At 45.6% G+C, this 23,631-nt stretch overlaps 1 protein-coding gene across 7 annotated transcripts in view; it reads right to left on the minus strand.

The window, feature by feature from the left end:
* The window catches only part of LOC144754696 (putative oxidoreductase YteT), a 1,220,731-nt gene that overhangs the window by 679,222 nt on the left and 517,878 nt on the right, over positions 1-23,631 (minus strand). For all 7 annotated transcript variants that reach the window (XM_078642823.1, XM_078642828.1, XM_078642827.1 and 4 more), the window contains one exon: positions 10,266-10,325. In XM_078642823.1, the coding sequence (XP_078498949.1) occupies positions 10,266-10,325 (60 nt within the window). The remainder of the gene's footprint in view (positions 1-10,265; positions 10,326-23,631) is intronic.

Below are 23,631 nucleotides of genomic sequence, written 5' to 3' on the forward strand. Positions count from 1 at the left end.
CTTGGGAGGAGCGGGGCTCCAGCCCACTGAGGAGCATTCAAGATGGTGTTGAGGAGGTGCACACAGTAAACAGCATCACCCTAGTAGAGTGCCCAACTGCGGGGCAGATTCAGAGGAGTCTGGGAAGCTTCTCGACCTGAGCTGGTGTAGCTGGTTCCAGGCCCATGCACCCAGAGTCCCTTCAGGGTACCAGCCTGGCTAGGTTCCTGCATTCCATCGACCGGTATGTCAGTGGGAATTGCTACATAAAGCACCCAGGGAGAGACTTTGGAGATACCAGCTGAGACAAGCTAAGTGGTGGAGAGCCCAGGACTTTTTGACAGCAGAAATATATTGAGAAGGGGGTTTCATTTGAGCCCCATGTAGAAAACTTGGAGCCTGCTTGGCCCACAGCTGTCATTTGAGGCAGCTTCTAAAACTGTTGTCATTCCTAGCAAAAAAAACATATTAAGCAGTCCAAGGAGCAAACTCTTTGGTAAAACATGATTTCTATCAGCAGAAATCATCATTGCTAACTGCCTCACGTGACATGGCAGAGGATTAGGGCAGCACAAGAGCTGTCCTTCTGACCCAATGTGAAGCTCTCACTATGAACAGTTTGAATGTGTCAGTGTAGATAAGAGGTGGTGGAAATAGTACATTGATTCGAGGACCTAGCCTCAAGGTGGCCGGCATCAAAACCAGAGTTGGAACTCTCAAAAAAGAGAGTGACTGCAGTGGAGTGCTTTGGACAAGTGCCATTAAGAAACTCAACCAAATGCCACTTTTAGGGGCAATGTTGAGTGATAATGGCACATATGGAGTCAGGGTTACCCCTGAATGAAGGTTAAGATATGGCAGCCACTCTGTAGAATTTCATACAATCATATGTCCTACGAAATAGAGGGTTCCTGAGCTAGTGGCATATAAAGCTCCTAGTCTTCCTATGAGACGACCAAAGCAGAGTTGACAGGGCTAGAACCATCATTGTAGAGTTCGGTTCGGCTTCACAAAGAGGAATGTCATGCTGTGGCAAAGCAAGGTGAACATAAGTTTTGAGGCAAAATAATTCTTCTCTTCCACAATTGGAGTAGAATGCCCAAGAGAAGGCATCAGAAGATGCAGCATGCCACAAAAGAACTAATGCGTCTGAACTTTTCCGCTTCCTTGTATTCTGCTCTGCTACGGAGGGTTAGTGTGGTTAGGAAGTTTCTTGGCGACTGCACTCACATACAAACATGGAGCCCAAGCAGGTTAGCAGGAGGGACCAAGACACCAGGGAGGATATCACTTATTGTACCACTTATTCTGACATGGAGGTTGACCATGATTTTCTGCCCCCATAAACTAACGAGAGAAAAGGGGGGTTTCACTGACTATCGAAGTGGTTACATAATTGTTGCTTTCTTCTGACCCCTGATTTTATTTACACTTCCTGTTGCTTTTAACAGAGACTGATGGGATTTTTTGTTGTATAGAGCTGTTCTGTGGAGAACTAGTTGTTCTTGAATTGGGTCAGATTGAGTTTATGCAACTCGAGATGTCTTTTATATGGTTCAGTAAAAATATTTCAACCATATTACTTTATATGCATGTAAGCTCTGTAGAGAAAATCTACATTTTATTAATCACACTTCAGATGTTTAAGATAGATAAGCGAATGCCAATATGTTTATTGGATGGTAACCAAACATAGTGGTAGCTTTGTGGAATACAACACTTCACTTTTTCTGTTTTTCAATTCACACCCACAGTATATATAAGTCTAGAATATTTTTAACGGTTTATCTTAAAAAGATGAGGCAGTACTTACCGTTTTTTAGGGCACACGTGGGCTGAAAAGTTTACATGTGATCATGTTAAATGTGGAGAAATTTCATTTTAAAAAGTGTGGTTTAAAGGGCCCATCCGGTGTAGAAAAACATGTGTCTGTAGCAAGGCGTGCATTACTAACAATCACAAACTCAAGTTATAATAATGTCCAAACATTGTCTCCCAAAAAATTATCTGTAGTACTGCGAGTACTTGGGCAGTGCACAACAACCTACACATGAGTAAGAATGTGTGCATCCCAGGACCATACTCAAAATGTAGTGATCTTTAGTAAAACATTTCAACATTTACCGCAATCAAGCAACTGTAAAATCAGTGGCCTAAAATGTAACCACAAATACTACATTAAGCAATCTGGGCATAATTATGTGGCACAATTGGCTTAATTATTATGCCCAGTCCCGTACTGAATCCCTAGTACCAAAGGTGATCACATAACTTATGAAGAGAGACAGCTGAAAAAGACTGCCTCACCTGCAAATGCACACTTAAAAGAACCTTTTCCACATTTGAGTGTCTCTAAGACTGTCTTGCTATATCACTATCCTACAGAGTGGACCTACTTATAAATAACATCCCACCAAATCTCAAATCAGAATGCACTGATCAGATCACAAATCCATCAGTCTAATATTATGAAAAAGTATTCTTACGAGTGATTACAACAGTACTAGCCGTAATCCTAAATGGAAACTATTCATCGCCCTAGAGAACCTTGTAAACCTCCACAACCTCAGCATTCACCTCACCCCCACCAAAAACAAAGAAATGGCTCTAGAGCAATCACAGCAGGCTGAGGCATAGTGAAACGCTCACACATCTTGGTATTAGCTGCTCAGATCATTTTCCTTTCTCATTTCCTATTTGATCTGTACCACATTATTTTGCCTGTACCGCAAATAAGGAAAAGCTTGTCTTGCCCTACGAAATTATTGACACATTTGGCTCATGATTAGAGTCAAGCAGGTGGGTGTATTCATGCAACTAAACCATGTAAATAGGATCCCAGGGTTCAACAAAGTAATATAGAATATTAAGAAGAGAAATCGCTGTACTTCAAGGCTAAGGCAAGACATCCAAAAGCCAACATGCCAAAACGTGTCTCAAAAAACTGAACAAGACCTACAAACCAACCTCGAAGAGGACACCAAGATATCACTATTCTAACTGTACCTCCATGACCAAATGCCCTACCGGGGAACTTTATACCAATGTCATGGAATTTGCATCCCAGAGTTCTCCCTCACAAGCAACCTCGGGAATGTTTGGTGTAGGATGATGCTATGAAGAGGTCACATTCTCCTATAAAGGACTACTTTGTTTCCCATCTGCTGCTGTGCACAGGCCAATGTGAGCCAGAAAGAGAGAGTGATATAAACCCACAGTAATATTATGAGAACAAGAAAGAGGCACAGAGGTCACATTACCAAGAAACAAAATAGTGCTTTAAAACAAAAATATGTAAACCAAAGATGATTTGTTGCTACCTTGTATAGCTCCGTAAGCCACCATAAGGGCACCTCAAAACACTGAGGGTGGGAGAGGCAGGAGAGATGGAGAAGATGGGAAGGTGAAGGTAAATGAGGACACAAGGCAGAAGAAAGGAAACAGGAGCATTTGTAGTGCTTTAGTTTTCCACAAGAGATGGATACCTCACTGGACAGCACAACAGTGTTCTTCTATATGTAGCTCATCTTAAGCATCTAACTAAATGTTTTGGGAGGAGAGCAAAAACCAGGAATAATGGGAAGTAAAAGAGGGCAGGAGCGGTTAGTAGCGGGAAGGAATAAGAAGCTAGTGACACTCGACAATGAAAGTAACAAAGGATGATAGTAAGTTAAAAATTATAATCTAGCTATTTAAATACACTAGAGTAAGCCAGATAGAGCCCCTCGGAGGCAGTAGACTGCCCCCCTCTCCACAGTGTCTACAGTCTGATCTCTGATGAACCTTTTGTTAGTATTTAAATGTAGCTGTGTACCCATAGCTTAATATGGTGAGAGTTGGAGGGAGAACAAATGGGAGGACAGAGACCATCACGTTTAGAAATGTAAGGTCTTTAACCATGGTTTAAGAAGATAGAAAGCAGAGGGTTCGGTTATCATGAGATGAGGGGCAGAAGTTGAAACGGAAAATATTAAGTGCAGGTTTTTACTCTCTTGGAATATCTAGTTCCTGTTCAGAAAATCATGTACTCTCCGTCTGAAAATCAAATTAAGTCGGCATTAGGATTGCCAAGACTATACACTATGCCTCCATCCCTGCCTGCTGCAACATGGGAAACCATAGAATGTCTGTACCAAATTCTGTTCCTTGCATGATAATTACTCCAGTTTTTCCAAAACCTTTTTTAATTCTACGTCAATTTAGCTCCACCACTCTTATTAGTAGTCAGATTCATTAATTTAGTAATTCTTTAAGAGTGGTGGCTCCTCCACTTTGGCGGAGGAGCGCCGCCGCACTACTTTTGAGCAGTGCAAACAAAGTAAAGGAAATACAAAATGAGAATAACTTTGCGTTATTATCATTTTAAGTTTCTTTTGCGGGCGGGTGGGGGGGCCTGCGCTGCTCTCGGAGCAGGGAAGGAGTGGTTTGCCTACTTCTAAGTGGGCAGTGACTGTTTGGTCGGCCCTCTCCCGCCACCCGAAACCAGTCATGGGCTCCTCTCCGTTCTCCATGCCGGCTGCATTACTTGCAAACACAACAGTGATGGACAGAATGTGGATCAATGTCACACATTCACCCCAGTCCAAAGATCTGGGCCCAAATCCATCGTTTTTCCACTCCACACCACCCTGGGTTAGACAATGGCGATATGCAAATCAGCGCTGACCCTGTGCCCCATGGCAACAGTCCAGTCCGAACTACAAAAGCCATGTCCTTCCCAGAACGGAATCAAGCATCCGAGGACCGGCCCGGTTTCGAGGTAACACCTCTCATCAGCCCGGCTAGCTTGACTTCAGTGGTGTGGAGTGCCTGGGACTCACGTCTGAGCATCCCCAGTACACTTAGAGCGGTAATTGCAAACACAACAGTGATGGACAGGGGGGGAGGAGCTACGCTCGAAACCAAGATGGCCGCATAAGCTCCCGGCTCCGTCGACCTCCGCCAGAAGCTCGTAAATCCTGTATATTATCCTGACCTCCCGCCGGATTTCCGTGCTGGTGAGCCGCGCCTGATTCGAAAGGTGCAACCCCGAAATTCTGGCGGCCCGGACGGCGAAGATATGCCGTGCGCCATTTTTGGCCTGCCCCAGCCTTGACGCCGGGGCCTCGAGTTTCCACTTGGCCGGGTTGGAGTCGAACAACATCGGCTTTGGACAGTAGGTGGATCCGGTCTCCCGAAGTGGCTTTGTTTTTTCTCCCCTATTGGATGGTGTTCTGGTGACGGCACTACCTTGCAACTGCGGTGGCCCGTTATTATCGCTTATTTGTTCAAGGATCCGTTCCCGGAGACCCCGTTGAGCTCCCGGTGGTTCTCTGGGCTCAGTGCCTCGTGGGCGGCGACGGTGTACCTATCGTGCTGTGGAAGTGTTTTACAGTGGACTTTACATCAATTCTGCCCTGTGCCCCGGAGAAGTCGACCCCTGGGGTTCTGATACCCGCCCGGTCATTCATTGGGGGCGATGGAGCGGTCTGCAACTACACCGTCGCTACGCACTGTATTGGCCGCCATTTTGCAGCTTCATGAACGGGTCACCGCCACCATCCAGGGGATGATTGTTACCGTAGACTGTATTAGTCCTAGACCGGACTCCTATCCTTTGTTGCTAGAAAGCCGAGCTACTCCACCCGTGGATACCGTCTCGATTGGTGCCGAGGACCCCGAGCGGATTATTCCTTTGGAATCTCCTAGTAACCCTAAGATGGCGGCGTTCGAGGCCAAAACGACAGGATGTGAGTTCAGCCCTGAATCGATACCACCCGAATTGGCTGTGACTACTCCTCCGAGAAAGTATGCCTTCTCCCACGACTGCCAAATTCGACCTTCGCCTCTTTCTGTGAGCAGTCGACACCGCTCAGACTCTTTCTCGCTGGTGGGCAATGGACCTGCTCTGACTTTTGATCTCTGTGCACGTCTATCCTGCCTTCCCTCTCCTCGCATTAACCTTAACTTTGACATTTTCCTGTTTTCTGGCATTCTTTTTGTGATGGCGTTCCGCAGAGGGGTACTTAACCTAGAGAATCGTGGCGACTTTTTTGTGCTGGACGGCCTTTTTGTTTTTGACCGTGAGGGTTTGGGCTGAACTTAATTGGACTTCGCTACGATGTTTCTCTAGTTTTTGGCTGGGTTGTATCTGTGGGAGCGGGGCCGGCTGTGAATTTGACTAGTCTGGTTATTGTTTTTTCTAAAGTATCTGAATGGGTGCATCTTTGTTGATTGGGGTCGGACGGGATGGTCCCTTTCCTCTCTGTGTGCGGCTCCCCTACAGGCTATTTCTTGAATTGCTCTGCTTTGCTATTCTGATGGTAGGGGGTGTCTGCTTTTGGCGGGGGGATGGGAGTCCGGGAGCTCGTATTGTGTTGCATCATTCTCCTCCTCCACCTTTTCCCCTTCCTTGGGGTGTAGTTTAGGGGGCGACAGGCACACTGCTAGTGGGGTTAGGTCGTAGCCATCGGCAGGGGTGTAGGGTGTTTTTTTTTTTATTTTTCCTTTGTTATTTTCTATGACCTTTCTATTCCCCTTTCCCTTCTCTCACAAGAGCTGTGGCATATTCTCCTGTTTTTTCGTATCTGGGTGTCGCATGTATGCACCGTAAATCCTGTATTTCTGGTGGGTGGATGGGGTGGGGGGATGCCTGCGGTTCTTGATGTCTAATTGTTTTGTTCCAGCTTTTTGCTGGTATCGTTTATCCTGCCGCTCATGACCGTATGGTGTTTCTGTACTTCACTCGCCCATCCTCAGCTTTAATGTGTTTTGTTTATAGGCACCCGATATGTGTATTATTTCTCTTGTGTTTAAAATAATAAAAATATATATATAAAAAAGAAAGAAAAAAAAACTGTGATGGACAGAATGTGGATCAATGTCACACATTCACCCCAGTCCAAAGATCTGGGCCCAAATCCATCGTTTTTCCACTCCACACCACCCTGGGTTAGACAATGGCGATATGCAAATCAGCGCTGACCCTGTGCCCCATGGGAACAGTCCAGTCCGAACTACAAAAGCCATGTCCTTCCCAGAACGGAATCAAGCATCCGAGGACCGGCCCGGTTTCGAGGTAACACCTCTCATCAGCCCGGCTAGCTTGACTCCAGTGGTGTGGAGTGCCTGGGACTCACGTCTGAGCATCCCCAGTACACTTAGAGCGGTAATTGCAAACACAACAGTGATGGACAGAATGTGGATCAATGTCACACATTCACCCCAGTCCAAAGATCTGGGCCCAAATCCATCGTTTTTCCACTCCACACCACCCTGGGTTAGACAATGGCGATATGCAAATCAGCGCTGACCCTGTGCCCCATGGGAACAGTCCAGTCCGAACTACAAAAGCCATGTCCTTCCCAGAACGGAATCAAGCATCCGAGGACCGGCCCGGTTTCGAGGTAACACCTCTCATCGGCCCGGCTAGCTTGACTCCAGTGGTGTGGAGTGCCTGGGACTCACGTCTGAGCATCCCCAGTACACTTAGAGCGGTAATTGCAAACACAACAGTGATGGACAGAATGTGGATCAATGTCACACATTCACCCCAGTCCAAAGATCTGGGACCAAATCCATCGTTTTTCCACTCCACACCACCCTGGGTTAGACAATGGCGATATGCAAATCAGCGCTGACCCTGTGCCCCATGGGAACAGTCCAGTCCGAACTACAAAAGCCATGTCCTTCCCATTACAGCCTGCATGAAGAACAATCCCACGCCCCCATTACCTGGTTGAGTGTCGAACCAGGACGCTCATAAGCAATCACAACGCTGCATTGCAGCGTTGTGATTGGTCAGGGGAGCATAGGTACTTACCAATAACAATGCTGCACTGCAGCGTGGTGATTGGTCAGGGAAGCCTGGCTGTTCTTCCTGGCTTCCTGTTTCTCAAATCCCACAAGCAGAGCAGTAGCAGAATATGAGGGACCGGGAGGCAAGGTAAGTGTATAATTAAAAAAAAAAATGTTTTATTGCGGAACCCCGCGCCCCTCTCCTCAGCGCCCACTCCCGCCCTGCCACTCAGGAGTCATGCCGGCTGCCATTGTTCTTTAAGCAAGAACCTTGTTCTGCTGGTAACTCGCCTCACACAAAAGTTTAAGTTGTAGCTTAGTTTTTCTTCATGAATTATTGCCGAATATTTTAAAAACATGGTATCGCTACTTAATATTCTGCTGCTACTAGTTTTCGTAAACAATCTGATAGCTTGCAAATACAGTGCATACTGTGACGAAACAGCACACATTATGCTTATTTTGTGCACAAGAGAGTTATCTACTGTACTAACATTCTGTCCTGTAAATAACATAAAAGTGCTGTATGCTGGAAAATGTAGTGGGAATAGAATAATAGCTAAGGAACTGTGGATAACCAGGCATTTTTACAAAATCTGATTTGATGTAAAGCAACCAAATATCTTCTAAAATATTTTCCATTAAGTCATATTGTCCCAGTGTGTTTTAGAATTCACCATTTGCCATAGTCTGCCACAGAGACAAGAACCTAAAGGTTCACCTCCAACTAGGTCTGTAGGATAAATATGTCTTAGAATGCAACATCTATAACATTTGTAATTCATTCAGTGAAAAATGATTGAGCAAGAATCCTAAACCCACCGTAAAAGTAGTTATTTTGTGTTATGTTGCGGCCAATCTTCCTGGTCAAGTGCACTTTAAATTTAAATAAACTCTACATATTGTGTTGAAAAATTCAGTTGATCTTAAGTACTGTATGAGAACAGAGACGAGAGTCTGCCTCGGATGATGGGTCTGCCCTCCTTATACAAAGTGTTAGTCCCCCCCACCCAAAGTACGGGTCTAGTTGCTCCCCTGCACACACCATCCTTGCTTCCACTGATGATGCACTGGTGCACGACATTGGCATATCAATTTCATTAGCTCCTTCTTACATTTCTTGCTGTGCTGGGATTCTTAGCAAGCGACTGTGCCCAACACAGGGAGGGCTTGGTTCATGTACTGTCACGGGTTAACCTTCCCAAAGGTCTTGACACAGGCCCTGGAGTGACAAAGCGTCACACATCAATAAGACAACCTAAACAGTGACTAAATAATTCAAAATGAATGTGGAGTAATGATACTGCCTCGGTATCCAAAAACTCACCACTGTCAGAAGGAATCTGACAGACGAAAACAAGACAGACGACACAGGCCCTGGATGCTCTGGAAAATGTCAATGACCGGCACACCTTCTATCTCACAGACTTTTAACAGTGAAGGACAGGGAAGCAAATTTGTATGCAATTATGCCATTCCCAAATACGTTTGGGGCTACGGACTGTACTAATGAAGCATGGGTGGCCCCATGAGAGGGTGTGCTATGCAGTTCTCTGCTTCACAGTGCTATGTAAGACAATCTGGTTTTACCCAAGACTCCTTGAACCCGAGAGATAGCTGAATCCACCCATCACACGGACAGCATCTACAGAAGACATGGGTTCTTGGTAAGATCTCTCCATCCATTTTTAACTCCACAATGGCAAGCAGGTCACAGGTAATGTCTTCTCCCACCAAGTTAGAAATCTTAATCCATTATGTTGCAGTACAGTGGCCACAACCGTTCACATAATTGTGCACAGTGTGTACAGTCAATTGTTTGTGCCTTGAAGCTTCAAGCATTTCAGTCACACTTTACGTACAACAATCACTTGGTGGAGACGCCTAACTATGATCCCATTGTGGAAACAAAGTGCAGCATTTCAAACAATGTCCATATCTCTGCAGGTTCTCAGTTTGACGGTAAATGCTGTTTTCGGGTCTTCCTGTGCTTTGATTAAAAATATTGTCTGCCGCCCTCCGAATATGCCCCATACCGCGTGCACTATTTGTTGAACCTCCTATTTTCTGTATATGATGCAAGAATAATTGCACCTCATATTATCTGCAAATGAAGCAATAAATAATTGCACCTCATATTATTATGCATATGAATCACTAGATAATTGCACCTCATATTTATTGCAAGCTCTAATTACAGATTTTGCGTGGCAGTATAAGCTTGGAATTGTGAGGTTTTCACTCCCTTGAGTCGGTATTTACTGATGTGGTTCAGGTTTGGTATTCTGTACTAAATGGTAAGTATGGCTTAAGTGGAGAGCATCATCACAAAGTGAGGCGTGACACTAAACTGAAAAAGAAATTGGGACTTTGATTACAAAGTTTGTCCAAAAACAGTGGGATATCATGCTACACGCAATATATATGTTCAAGGCATAACTTCTTCACGAGAAGTGCTTGTTCCCTCAATTTACAGTTATATACGAGATAAATGGCCTGTGTTTACTTACCGCCATTGGCTTTTCTAACAAAATGTGGTAGCCTTTTTTAGCAAAAGCTATTGCCGGCTCCTGAAAAACAGACATAAATAATGATAGTTAATAGCAGAATCTATAACATTGTCTTAATAATTTCCTCTGTCAGTGTATTTTAAAAGCTTAAATTGTAAAAAGCACCAGAGGCAGTATAGGTAAGAAAACTGCCATGAAATAAATAAAAAGTCTCCTAAATGAGGGAATGCGGAGAACATACAGTTCCCAAAACCGTTCAAGTCTAAATCACAGCAGTAGTTTTCTGCGGCTGTCTTTCTTTTACCCAGACTATATATATTTACGTGCTATGGGTGAAAGCAGCTACTGTATAGAGCCCCCTCAACACCAGAGACACTCTGCTCACCTCAAATGTCTGCTTTTCAATTAAAGTCTTTAACCATAGGATCAGCACAGTGCCATCCACGCCGAGATAGGCTTAGGACAAAGGGCCAGATGTAGGAACCCTAATACCGGTCGGTAACGGCCGAAATTACCGAATTTCGGCCGTTACCGACCGGTATTAGGCATTTGGGATGTAGGTGGCTACATTTTAGATTCGGTAATTTACCGAAGGGGTATTTAAGAATTCAGTAAATTACAGAATTCTTAAATACCGATTCAGTAAATTACCGAATCTGATATGTAGGAAGCACTCAAGTGAGTGCTTTTCACCTGTAAGGATTCGTTATTTACCACCAACTACAAGTTGGTGGTAAATTACGAAAACCCTAAAAAAGCAATTTTTTGCATTTAGTAACAGTGTCATGTGGCAGACATACATGCCCTTAGGGCATGTATGTGTGCCACATGTGCACCCATGCACAATTCAGGGGTGAAACAGGGTGTCAAAGTGACACCCTGCCACCCTTGAATGTTTCCCCCCTTTTACCGAATCGGTAAATACAGATTCGGTAGTTCCCATTCATTCCTATGGGCCTACAGCCTACAGGCCCATAGGAATGAATGGGAATTACCGAATACCGCATCGGCACCGGCATCGCACAGGCTTCAAAGGAATGCGCTCCTGCTCCCCCGCCCCCCCGCCACAGCAATGCCGAGAGATTGTTATCCTATGTGTACTAGTGATAACACAGGCAACCTCCGTTTTGGGTATAACATTGCAGGCGAACCCCACTTTGGGTGTAATGTGACTGGCAAGCCCCGCTTTCGGAGTAGCGTGGTGACAACGCCAATTGCAATATCTCCAGCCACCGCCATCTTTAAACAGTAACTTGCTTATATTTTGCTTAAGGGTGCCCGATACGTCAATAAAAGCCCGAAACTTGCTTTTATATTTACACTCTGAAACGTCACATTAAGCCCAAGCTTAGAGTAATTTATAATAAAATTACATGCAAATACTTAGCCTCTATTAGACTCGTATATCCTCATCGAGCAACAAATACTTACAGGAATAAGTATTTCCCTTTACTTATATGTGGGCGTCCGATTCCAAAAGAAGTTTCAAAGGCAACTCACCATCGAGCCTTTTATAACGGAATTGTGCACATCACACCTATTACTCATTAGCACCACTCGTGTGTTATTTTTTCTCTCCTCCTACCCCTCTCTCTAAGTCTCTTTCTCGCTCTCGCACCCATGCTCCACCCCCAACTCCACCCTCCAACACCAACTCCACCCTTCAACTCCACCCTTCAACTCCACACTTCAACTCCACCCTTCAACTCCATCCTTCAACTCCATCCTTCAACTCCATCCTTCAACTCCAACTCCACCATCCAACTCCACCCCCCAAGTCCACCCTCCAACTCCAACTCCACCCTCCAAGTCCACCCTCCAACTCCACCATCCAACTCCACCCTTCAACTCCAACTCCACCCTCCAACTCCAACATCCAAGTCCACCCTCCACCCTCCAACTCCACCCTCCAACTCCCACTTCGGGTGGCGGAGTGAGCACAAGAATGATGATGGATTAAACCCAGATCAGTTGACTGGGGGTGAGTGCTTGCAATGTTGAACACTCCGTCCATCATCCCCTTTGGTTTTGCTTTGTTCGCCCTAAGTTGGCAGGGTATGCCCAGGCGTGGGTCCCTTGCTCACTTTTCCACTGGATTCCAGCTAGCCTGGCTGATGATGGCTGATTAGCCAGAAACCAGTCCCAGGATGCTAGTTTCCGGTCCAGGGAAGACATAGCTTGGCAGTTCGGGCTGGACTGTTCCCATGAGGCAAAGGGTCAGACTGATTTGCATATGCCATGTCTGAACTGGGGTGGCTGAGTGAGCTAAAGAACGATGATGGATTAAACCCAGATCAGTTGCCTGGGGGTGAGTGCTTGCAATGCTCAACACTCCGTCCATCATCCCCTTTGGTTTTGCAGTTTAATGTGGCACCGAGTTGGTGTCCGACCTTGTAGAGGACGAATTAATTTTCCAAATGTTGTCCAATATTAGCACAGAATTTGAAATCTCAACATTGTACTTCCTGGCATATGTGGTATTTAGACACAGGCCGTAGAGCTATGGGATCTGAGGTATCTGAGAAAGACATGCACATGGGGGTACAAACTGTCCTGAGTCACGTCATGGCATAAACCACAGACCTGTTACCTGCTGATTCTTAATATGTGCGATAGGAGTACTGTCAGAAAACGTTGGGAGACTCGTAGGTCTGGCCTTCTCTGCGGAGTCCTGGACCACAGGACTTGCATGTGAGGAAAAAGTCTGTTATTAATCCTGGTCCAAACAACAGAAAATGGGTCCCAGGCCAATAAATAGGAGCATGCATTTGCTGTGAAAGGTGCATGCAGACATCATCACGGATGCACCCATCTAATGACTGGCTAGGATGCCAGTAGCATAATGATGCTTATGCACATGTTGTCATGACACATTTTTTCTTTACTTTTTCTTTGCTGAAGTGACGCAGCATCAGCAAAAAGCATTTGTATTTTTATTGATGCTATACAGCAACGCGGAAGTTATCAAAGGCAGGACATGTTGGCTTTGCCAATGCTTGTTTTTATCTCTCCCCGGCTGTATGACAGGCAGCAGAGATATCTGCATAAGTAGGGAGGCCCACGGCCCTCTCACTCATTCATCATTTGTTCTCCAGATGACCTGCTTTCTTTTTCCTCCACCCAATGGTCATTAACATTCAAGCAATTGGCCAGTGAGTGTCTACAACAAATGCGCCTATCAACTTTTTTCCGGACTTTACAATTTACTATCTATTATTTTTTATTGATCTTGAACATTTACAGACATATAAATCACTGGTGCATGAACAATGGCCACTCACATTTTGGTTAGAGCTCCAACATTCAACACAGCTGAAAGGCAATGCAAGTACCCACGAGAGGACACCTATTGATATAGACATTACTTGCCATTAAACATTGGTAATTTTTTTTTTTTAACCTTTTAACCTTTATTGTTACATCAAGTAAATACAAACATGGGCCTACAACCATCCCGGCCAGCCGCTAGACGATTCGTAAGTATAGCAATGCAACGTACAAAGATATAGCAGCCCGAGAATCGGGGTCTGATATGTGCCCAGGATATACCTTGTATTCAGGCGAATTACGTGAGATTCAGGATTCGAGAAGGTTCATTTTACAATAAAGAGAAAAAAAATAAAAACAAACGTATCAGAATCAATGCCATATGGTCATACATGGTCCTACGATAGCAAGCATGAAGCAGGATTCCGAAAATAGTGCGAATACAGTAGAAGAAATGGGGGTAAGGCAGACAAGTCAGGATAAACGTTAAAATCACATACAAGTCGTGGCGAACTGCACCCCACCCCTCAAAACGAAACATATTGTAGGAAACATGAAGAACGACGATATCAAAAAAGGAAGAAAGACAAAGGGCCATAGAGACAAAGAAAGAACAAATGAACAATCCCCAACCCCCCTACCCCCCACCCTGCACCCCTGCAGAAGGCTACGGCCTACCCCCCCCCCCCAGCAGCGTGCCTATCGCCCTAATTGAGAGACCCGAAAAAGAGAAAAAGAGAAAGAAGAAGAAATGCGGAGAAGGGCCATCGATCCAGCCACCCGGCCCCCCCCTCACCCACCGCGCACAGTAGACATCCTAAAAACAGTATCAGAACAGCCACAGTAAATAATAATCATCAATAGCACAATCAATAACTTCCCCGCTGAGTGTCCCCCTAATCACCGTCAGCCAACAATGAATTCTATTATGTCCAAGATGGTCTCACCCCTGGCCTTTTCTAGCAATAGTACCAACGTACGTCCACTTATCATCCGGCATACAGAGCAGTGCGGAGGGTCCAGCCGATCCGGGCAGACCGGGCGGCGCCGGTAATCCACGGGACCGTAGCCCCCAAAACCCAGCCGAGTACGTATGGCGGAAATCCGTCTGTGTCAATATCGACACCGGAAACACCCTCCAGTCCGAACATAGTCTCATCAGCCAGGAAAAGAGAGTCACACAATCCGGTAAGCGTCGAAACGCCGCCGGGGCAGCCCAGACCACAGAACGATGTTGTCTCCTCAGCCGCCGAACAGACAGGGGCCCTGGCGAGTCACCCACATAGACAACCGAGCCATCCGAAGCGGTATCATGGACCGGGTCTATCGGCGTCTCCACGAACGTAGGCATAGCTGGAGCATTCAACACTGACGCAGAGGCGGGCACATCGACGCTGCCTTGAGATCGAACCATGCCCATGTGGAGCGGTGGGACAACAATGGCGGCCATCCTTCTTCCCAGATCTTGGGCGCCCCGAATCAGGGACATTTGCAGGGTTGTTAACGCAACCAGGATATCTCTGGACGTGGGCTCTCTCTCGTGTCGCCAGACCGCAGGACTCTCTCGCACAGTGGCTTCTCTGCCCGGATGAGGTGTGCGTAAGAGGGTGCTGTCCGCCATCTTAGCTGATCCGGCCTCGTCCGTCTCCACCTCACCTCAGGGCCGGGCCTCACACCAGGGAGGAACAGGATTCACGACGGGGATCTCGAAATTCAAGGCAGGTTTCTCAGCGAAGGGTCACCAAAGGGCTAAACAAAATCCCCGTCGCTCCCTGGGAGCCGCCCGCTAACTCCGGGAAAAGTCATCAGTATGCCCGGACACAACACTGGACTGGGGGGCCAAGTAGCGTGCACTCCCTTCGACCCTGCTGTATCGCACTTCCCACAAGGCCCTCCGCTAGTTGGGCTGGGTCGGCACTGTCGCCATCGGCCATCAGATCTTCGGTTCCCTCCGGCCGACTCCTCACCATCGTCAGAGGCCGCTGTTGTTGCATTCGCGGCCGGCCACTCTCCTCACTCGAGACCCCGGTCCCAGCTCCGAGAAGGCCGCGAAACAGTCGGGGACACTACAACGGGTCTGCCGCACGTAGAAGCCTCGGAAGCAAACGGTAAGTGAAAGATGTCCTTCGCCTACTGAAATATGCCGTTATGGCTCAGGATGATTGCCAGGATATATGCGCGGGGTGAGAAGGCTCACGGAGCGGAGCGTTTACGCAGCCATCTCGGTCGCCATCTTGGCTCCTCCTCAAAAAACATTGGTAATTTTAAATGAGAAGTTTTGGAGTTATGTACGGCGAATATATCCTATGGGAATTCCCATATTATTGACCAAAGTCACAATTTCTTGGACCCTCCCACTTAACCAGTTATCATTTTTGATTGATTTGAGCAATCAGCACCAAATCTGGCACACTCTAAGATTTCCTATTTCCATAACTTTGGGGCAAATATGTTTAGGCCATAAGTTATTAAAAGAGTAAAAAATTGGATTTCAAACAAAGTGAGATGTCAACAATAACTCACCTATGTAATAACTTGCATTTTTATAGAGTAAAATACCACCCTTCTGTGGTTTCTAAGTGGTGTAAAAACAGGTACTATGATTAATGCATTTATGGCACTCAATTTGAACCCCCATGGACGATGGGGAGGCTGAGTCTATCTGACTCAGGAGTTCAGCTCATGAGCCATCCTCCCAGCTGTATGCATACGCTGATGTTCAATAGTTTTGATTACATATGAACCAAAATCAGAAACTTCCTTTTCTGAGAGATAATGAGCATACTATTACTATTAAACCAGGCTTCTCCAACAATTAGCTTGTGAGCTACTGGTAACTCTTCAGCTACCAGCAAATTACTCTCCTGTGTGCAGCCAAGTGAGCTAAATTCGAAGCATTTGCTTGGTCAAATAAATATATTTATGTCGAAATTGAAAAGTGTGTATGCAAGACGAAAATATGCACAATTCAGAACTCTTGAGGTGATGTTTGGAGAAAAATTTAAGAATTGCTTGTAGATATTTAAAGTTGATATTTGAGTGATTAATCATGTGATGCTGGGGAAACCTATTACTTATGTTATTTCCTTGATATCAGAGGCATCTCAGCTTTGGTGATGCGCTAAGGTGACCAGTGCTAGTAATCTTGGGTATGGTGGCCATTAATGGAATCTATTTTGATGTGGTCACAATTACAACACTAATATTATTGGTAGATCGGGATGATATAAGTAGTTTGTATTACAGAAACGGTTGGAGACACCGGCTGTAAGGGTTTGCTCCATGGCTACAGTGTTGTTCATACACATGAGAGCATTTATGAAGTGAGTTCACGCGGACACGTGAGAAAGAGTGAAACTGTGGCTGTGGCCTGCTGCCCCTGGGGATCTGTTCTCTAATCCAATTGTGTGAAGGAAGGCTCCAGATCAGGTTATTAAGCCTTGTTTCAGCAACAGCATTGCCAATTTGGCCCATAAAATATGATTCAGCCGTAGCCCACATATTCACAAAATAGCAATATAGAACATTCCATTTACTGCTTGTATAGTTCTACCCCAAATAATCTATTTCACAACACTAGCAAACAATGCCCACTCCTGGTCAGTAATCACCTTGAATTGTAGGCAGCACCTGAAACTACTCCATCCACACCTTCCAGAAAAGCTGAAATAACTTCCAGAACACCAGCCTACCTCGAAGGGTGGCCTATCTGTGTAATCTGAGAATATCTTCTAATTTGTAGGGTTTTTTCAGTTCAGTGTATAAAGTAGCCTTTATTTATGACAGAAGAGAGGACACACATCTTTCTCCTTCCAGGGTCTACTTCAACTGCACCCACCTGGAGCAGTTATGCTCCTTTCCAGATTCCCCCTCATTTGCACTTCACATCTCTCAGAATCCCCAATATTGAAAATATTTTCCGATTGCACAGATAGGACGAAGAAGTCAGTATAATGGTGCACCATCAAGGAATTTGCTTTTGGAAGAAGTTAAACATTCCAGAAGGTCCCAGCATTTTTCTTCATCTTAATACGTGAAAAATATCTAAAATATCATTGATATAAAGAGTCGATATTTAATATGTGTTCTCTGGTGAATTTATGCCATCAACCTCTCCATCTATCAGAATTTAACTTTCTGTTGTTTTTCATTTAAATTTGGGAGATTTTGCCTGTAGGAGACACATCTGATTTCTAGTGAGATGCCAAATATACAAGGCAAATAGAGGGGTATATTTTATCATGCGGGTTATAACGTCTGATCGAGGGGGTTGACTTCGGATCACACCCAGGGTACTACATGAAGTGGAACAAACACATGAGGATGCGGAGGGCAGAGATTTTATATTACACAGTCAGACAAATTGAAGGGCGCTCACATTATTGAGGCAGTATGCCCTGAATGCAGATGTAGCCAAAGCTATCTCCAGATACATAAGTTCGATTTTTAGGACCTTCTGACCCGTTCTGGCCAGCTGATAAATAACAGGTCTTCTGTTCTCTTAGAAAGTGAATGAACAATAAAGATGCCTTTAAATCTTGTTTTTATCTTGTCATATTTGCCCTGCATTCAGACACAGGTCAAATGTCAGCTTATGTTTTACAATTTGCAGTCAGAGAAAGAAAATTGAACACAACCTCAGGGACAAAATAAGCAGCAAAGTTAGAGGATTTTGTAAAGTGAACTGTCCGACAATCATGAGGCACAAAGAGTGTGAAATGAAAGGCTGTAGGAAGTCAGTTTTTTTTCCTAATACGTAGCAAGTGTTTTTTCAAATTCCTTTTTCATGGGAGCATTGCACCAATACCTTATGACATGACAAAAGCAACGTGAACTTGTCAATCCAGGGGTAACTCGGCTGTGGATCGCAGGATGGCTGCTAGAGAAGTAACTTGCACGGTCTGGGCCGAAGGTTGGAAGGAGTATGTTGTACCGTCGGATCAGAGGCATGTATGGATGCCTCTAAAACACTGAACTCGGGATAAGGGTAGGGAAGTGGGACAGCGCGAGATAAAGCAGATCATCGTGGTGGATGGAGGATTGGGACTAACGGGAGGACTCCCAGGGTAATACCAGGAGGAGGAGGAGAAGTGTGATATGTGGTAGTGCCAAATGAAAGCTAACACCAGAGGTCAGGCAGGAGGAACGCCAGAAGGGGCTGATGTGGCATGGCCGGGAAGCTACAAATGTAGTTAAAGAATCAATTGTGAGGTGAAATCAGAGGGAGTGGGGCAGAGAAGGGAGGAGTTGAGGGTGGGTGGGTGACTGCAACGGTACTGTACAGGGTATGATAGGATTGACACAGTATTGAAATAGCTTGTAAATGGACTGTTCAAACATTTCAAAATGTATTTTAGTAGATATGAAAGCGCTTTTTTGTAATTCTGTGATGAAACAACTTTTTAATAGGATGAAAACAAATCGTACCACTTTACTTGGTGATGTGCAAATGTTTAAAATTTTTGCTGAAAACACATTTTCTACAGATTATTGTCTATACGTATAGTTGATTCAGTAAAACTGCATGGTAATGGGAAAGTTTGTGGCAATTTCAATGGAAAATGTGCTTTTTGTAATGACAGTGCGCTACAAAAACATGCTTTACTAATACATTTATTAAAAGTGAGTTTTGAAACATGAACAGAGACACATTCGTACGGGTCAAGAACATCACAGTTAGGTTGAGTAGATTATTCAAGTCACTAGAGCTGCAGGTCTGGTAAGGTTTTTATGATTTTTCGAGGCCTGGATTACTTTAATTGGCTGTATGTCAGGATTGTTGCAAGAGGGGAGGGGGAGCTGTACCCCATTCCTGCAACTCAGAGATTGAGGGGGCTCACACAGGTACAGTGGGAGCAGCTGGAAGTACCAGTAAACCCAAGTGAAATCACACCTGCAATTAAAAAACGTTAAATACCTCTAAGACACCGGGGACGAATGGTCTCCGAGTGGAATGGTATTAAACCTATGACACAGTTGTAATTGAACTTCATGTAGTCTATCAAGAAGCACTGTAGGTGAAAATTCTGCTGCAGATTATGACCATGATAGAGGTGTTACGGAAGCCTGGCAAAGAGCCGACTGGTTTTAAAGCATACTACCTCTTGTCCGGGTTGAACGTGGATAAGAAAATACTAGGCACATTACTTGGTCCAGATTGTGAAGGTGGTTGCCTGCCTGGTACTCACAGACCAATGTGATTTTATACTCGGCAGGCATACGGCCCTCAACATGAGAAGGCCATGCCATGTGATGGGAGAGGTAGTCAGCAGCCCCTTACTCTAGGGTCCCTAAACCCGGAAAAAGCATTTGATTCGTTATCCTGGGATTATCACAGCAACTTCGAACCACAATGTATACAAATAGTCCAACTCCTGTACATAAAGCCTAGTTAAAACAAGTGGCTTGATATTGGAATAATGAGAGCTACAGCATGGCAAAAACAGGGGTGCTCCTCTTCCCAATACTATTCGCTCTGGCGGTGGAACCACCGGCATGCAACTTTAGGGCAGTACTGTTGGACTGGGCCATAGAAATACACGGCTAAAAGAATTTAGTCTCCCCATATGCATATGACGCTTTACTGTGCCTAAGCAATCCTACAGAGGCAGTCCCCAGACTTATGACCATCTGGAGAATAGTCAGGGCTACAAATTAAAATACTGAAGTCCATGGTGCACCCACTGGGGGTCTTTCAGACCAACCTAGCCAGCGGCTCCCACAGCAAATTATGCCATGGGATACACATTCTTCTTACATACGTTACTGCTGTGTGCACATGTGCCTTGCACATCAATCACTGGTGCCAGTTATAGATCTGCAGTGCCTACATAAGTAATGGATGTCAGCACTGTAATCTCCTGCTATGTAGTGGTCTATGAACTGGGGAGGCGGGTAATAATGAAACCCTGGCAACTTAAAACATAATAGGTAATTGTGTGATAAAGCTGGAGCTCTCCCTGGCCCCCTACCCAATGTGCCCCTTTTGCTGTCATGTATAAGGGGGAGTCTGGTGTGTGCCTAAGGGGTAGCACTGGGTATTGCGCGATCGTGTCTGCTGCCCATTATCCCAGATCCACGTCCCTTTCAGCATCTGTCGTCCCCCTCCAGTGTGTGCTCCTAGGCAGTGTTGTTAGTTGAGGGCGGAGCCTCTATGTCGGCATTGTGAATGTTTTGTAGCTCAGCCAACACTGCATCCCACCTTGTGGCAAGTGGAGTCCTGCTGATACCCAGGGTGTCCTCTCGACATAGTACAACACTCTCTGCTTTAGCCCTTGTCGGCAAGGAGCGCCTCCATGCTAATATGTGAGGGGGCTCAGGAGCCTTCCATCTCCTGGTGATCAGTCTCTTAGCTACAGCGAATCCCAGATCCACGAAACTAGAAATCACTTCATGTTTTTAGCTTCTACGGTAAACATGTAGGATATAGGTCTTCCATTCAAATGGAAGGGTGCGATTTGTGCATTGGGAAAGGGTGTCTGCTACTTCCCTCCAGTATGAATGTAAGCTGGGGCACTCCCACAACATGTGCAGCAGATCTGCATCAGTAAGGCGGCAACGGGGACAAGCGGAGTCTACATTGCCAAAGTATTGGTTCATTTTAGCGGGTGTGAGATATGCTCTCTGTGTAATGTAATACTGTATTTGTGGTAGACGCAAATTCCTGGCGATATTCACAGGGCTTTCCAGCACTGAGGCCCTTTTGGAATCCATGAGTGGGTAGGTCAAATCTCCCTCCCAGTGAAATCGAAGTGGTGCCAATGTGATTGCAGTATGTTGTCTCAGGGAAGCAGCATACCACCGCATAAGATGTCCGCATTGCCCTGAGTGAAAATGCATCTTTTAACATGCACGTAGGAGGAGGGTGGTTTTAGGGTCCTGGAACTAATTGCATACTATATGGCGGCCTGTTAGAAATCGAGTCTCTAGTCGGCAAAAGTATGCACCCTGTCCAAGTAGGGACCGTAATTCTAGTCAGGGTAAGTCAGTCACGCACTTAAATCAGGCGCACCCTTTGGTAGCTTGGCACAGAGCTGTCAGGTTTAACATAAGAGGCAATGCGTAAAGCAGTTGCGCATACGTGGAAACACCTGAAAACAAAACTCTGCAATGAGATATGAAAATAGTATCTCTTTTACTATTCAAAACAAGATTTTAAAAAATTAAGAATTTTCTCAAAGCATCTCAAGTTTTGAATACTTCAATGATGTATAATGCTGAAAGGGTCCTTGCGCTTTCAGTAGGTTCTTTAGGTTTAGACTGGGGAAATGACATTAATCCAAGACGTGGATCGGGAACAGACTTTCTCCCCGGGTCAGTGCGAAGCAATGCTTCCAAAGTTATTACAGTTAAAATGCAATGTCAGGTTTGCGGAATACTGATCTACTCACACCGTTCGTTTTGGTTTATTGTAAAAGTTTGAGACAAACCTGTGAGAAGTTGGCCTGGTATCTGATGTTCACTATTCTAGTGAGCACCTTGCACCAGTCCAAACAACCCTTATGGTGATGGTTGTAAAGTCAACCTTATAGACCAGCTATCCTAGTGGTAGCATGGACAAAAGCAGTCTTAGGCTAAACTCAAGAGGGCATGTGAAGCCAGCTGTTTTACCATATGCAAACCTTTAAATACCAAATGAAAGGACACCACACAGGTTATATATTCAAAATATATATGTATTTATTTCTAAATAAATCCCCTTAACTCTTTATGAGCACAGGAGCACAAGCGTATAACAAGTAACTTAATATAACATACAAAAGTTGCACAAATATGGATAGGCCCTGGTGGCCTGTAAAACCATATACTAAAATAGTGGTATAAGAACCATGTCACGAACAATGGTAAGGCCTAGGGCCTTGGAAATCGCTGGGGCTACACTGGAATAACAGCAGTTAGGGAGCAGGAGGCCCACAGGATGCGGGTGCAGTGTCTAAATGCACACGCGTGCACCTATAGAAGTCAATGGGTGCATAAAGTTAGAAAGTTGCAGATTTGGAAGTCTTCCGACTGGACTAGAACTTAACCACTTAAAACTAGGACACTAGGAGTGTAAATCTCTACAGGAGCACCGCAGTACTCGCGTTACCTCACCCACAGGAAGCGGGTGCATTGATGTCAAAGTGTGTCGGGTTTCGTCGTGGAGTTCTATGGAGCCTTGGAGAAAAGATGCTGCAGGCGACCAGAGAGAAGAGTCCGGTTGGATCCAAGGGTGGATCGAAGATGTAGAGTACCTGAAAGCAGAGGGGACAGAGTCTGGGTCACTAGCAAGTGACCAGGAAGGAACCAGGCGATGTCGGGTTGCGATCAGGTGATGTCGTGAAGCTTGTCTCCGCTGCCACGTGGACCAGGAGGTGTTGACGACGACCAGGTGCTGAACATGGACTGTCCCACGGAAGGCTCTCGCTGTCGGCGGTGTCAGTTCTCGATTCGGAGTCAACAGGCCTTGGCAAATGCAACCCACGCAGGAATCGAAGATGGCTTCTGGATCAGACCTGCAAGGTCTGATGGGCTGCTCCTTTTCAGGGGAGCAAGGGCCAGTCTGTAGCAACCAGACCAGCATTGGAAAATCAAAGGTTCGTCGTCACAGAGGCCACTAGCCAACGGGCAAGTGACCAGACAGACGCGTCGATCAGGAAAATGCAAAAGGGCCCCACGCAGCACTAGGTGAGTGTGGTGAGGTGATCTTCGTTGCAAAGGATACTCGGGGCTGGGGCTTCTCAGTCCCCAATGCACAGCTTCGATGGTGCCTCAGGAGCTGCACAGAAAGCTCTTCGCTGGCTTACCAAGATGGCCGGTACCACGTCTCTCGTCGCCTGCTGTGGCTGTGGATCAGGTTGTTGGATGTCTGGAAGTCCGGTTCTTGTCAGGCTCTGTCGTTCGAGCTCCAGCGGGAGCAACGATAAAGCAAACTGTTGAGCGCTTGATGGTGCCTGCTTGCACAGGGTGGTCACTCCTTGACCACAAGGGAGATTCTTCAGTCTTCTACGTCGAGTAGGATGCCCAAGGGTCCAGAGTTTCGTATCAGAGTTTCAGTCAGGATTATCTTAAGTCTAAGGACACAGCTCCTACTTTTATTCCAAATCAAGGGGCTGGATTA

This window comes from Lissotriton helveticus, chromosome 5_1 (assembly GCF_964261635.1).
Source record: "Lissotriton helveticus chromosome 5_1, aLisHel1.1, whole genome shotgun sequence".
In the NCBI taxonomy this organism is placed as follows: Eukaryota; Metazoa; Chordata; class Amphibia; order Caudata; family Salamandridae; genus Lissotriton; species Lissotriton helveticus.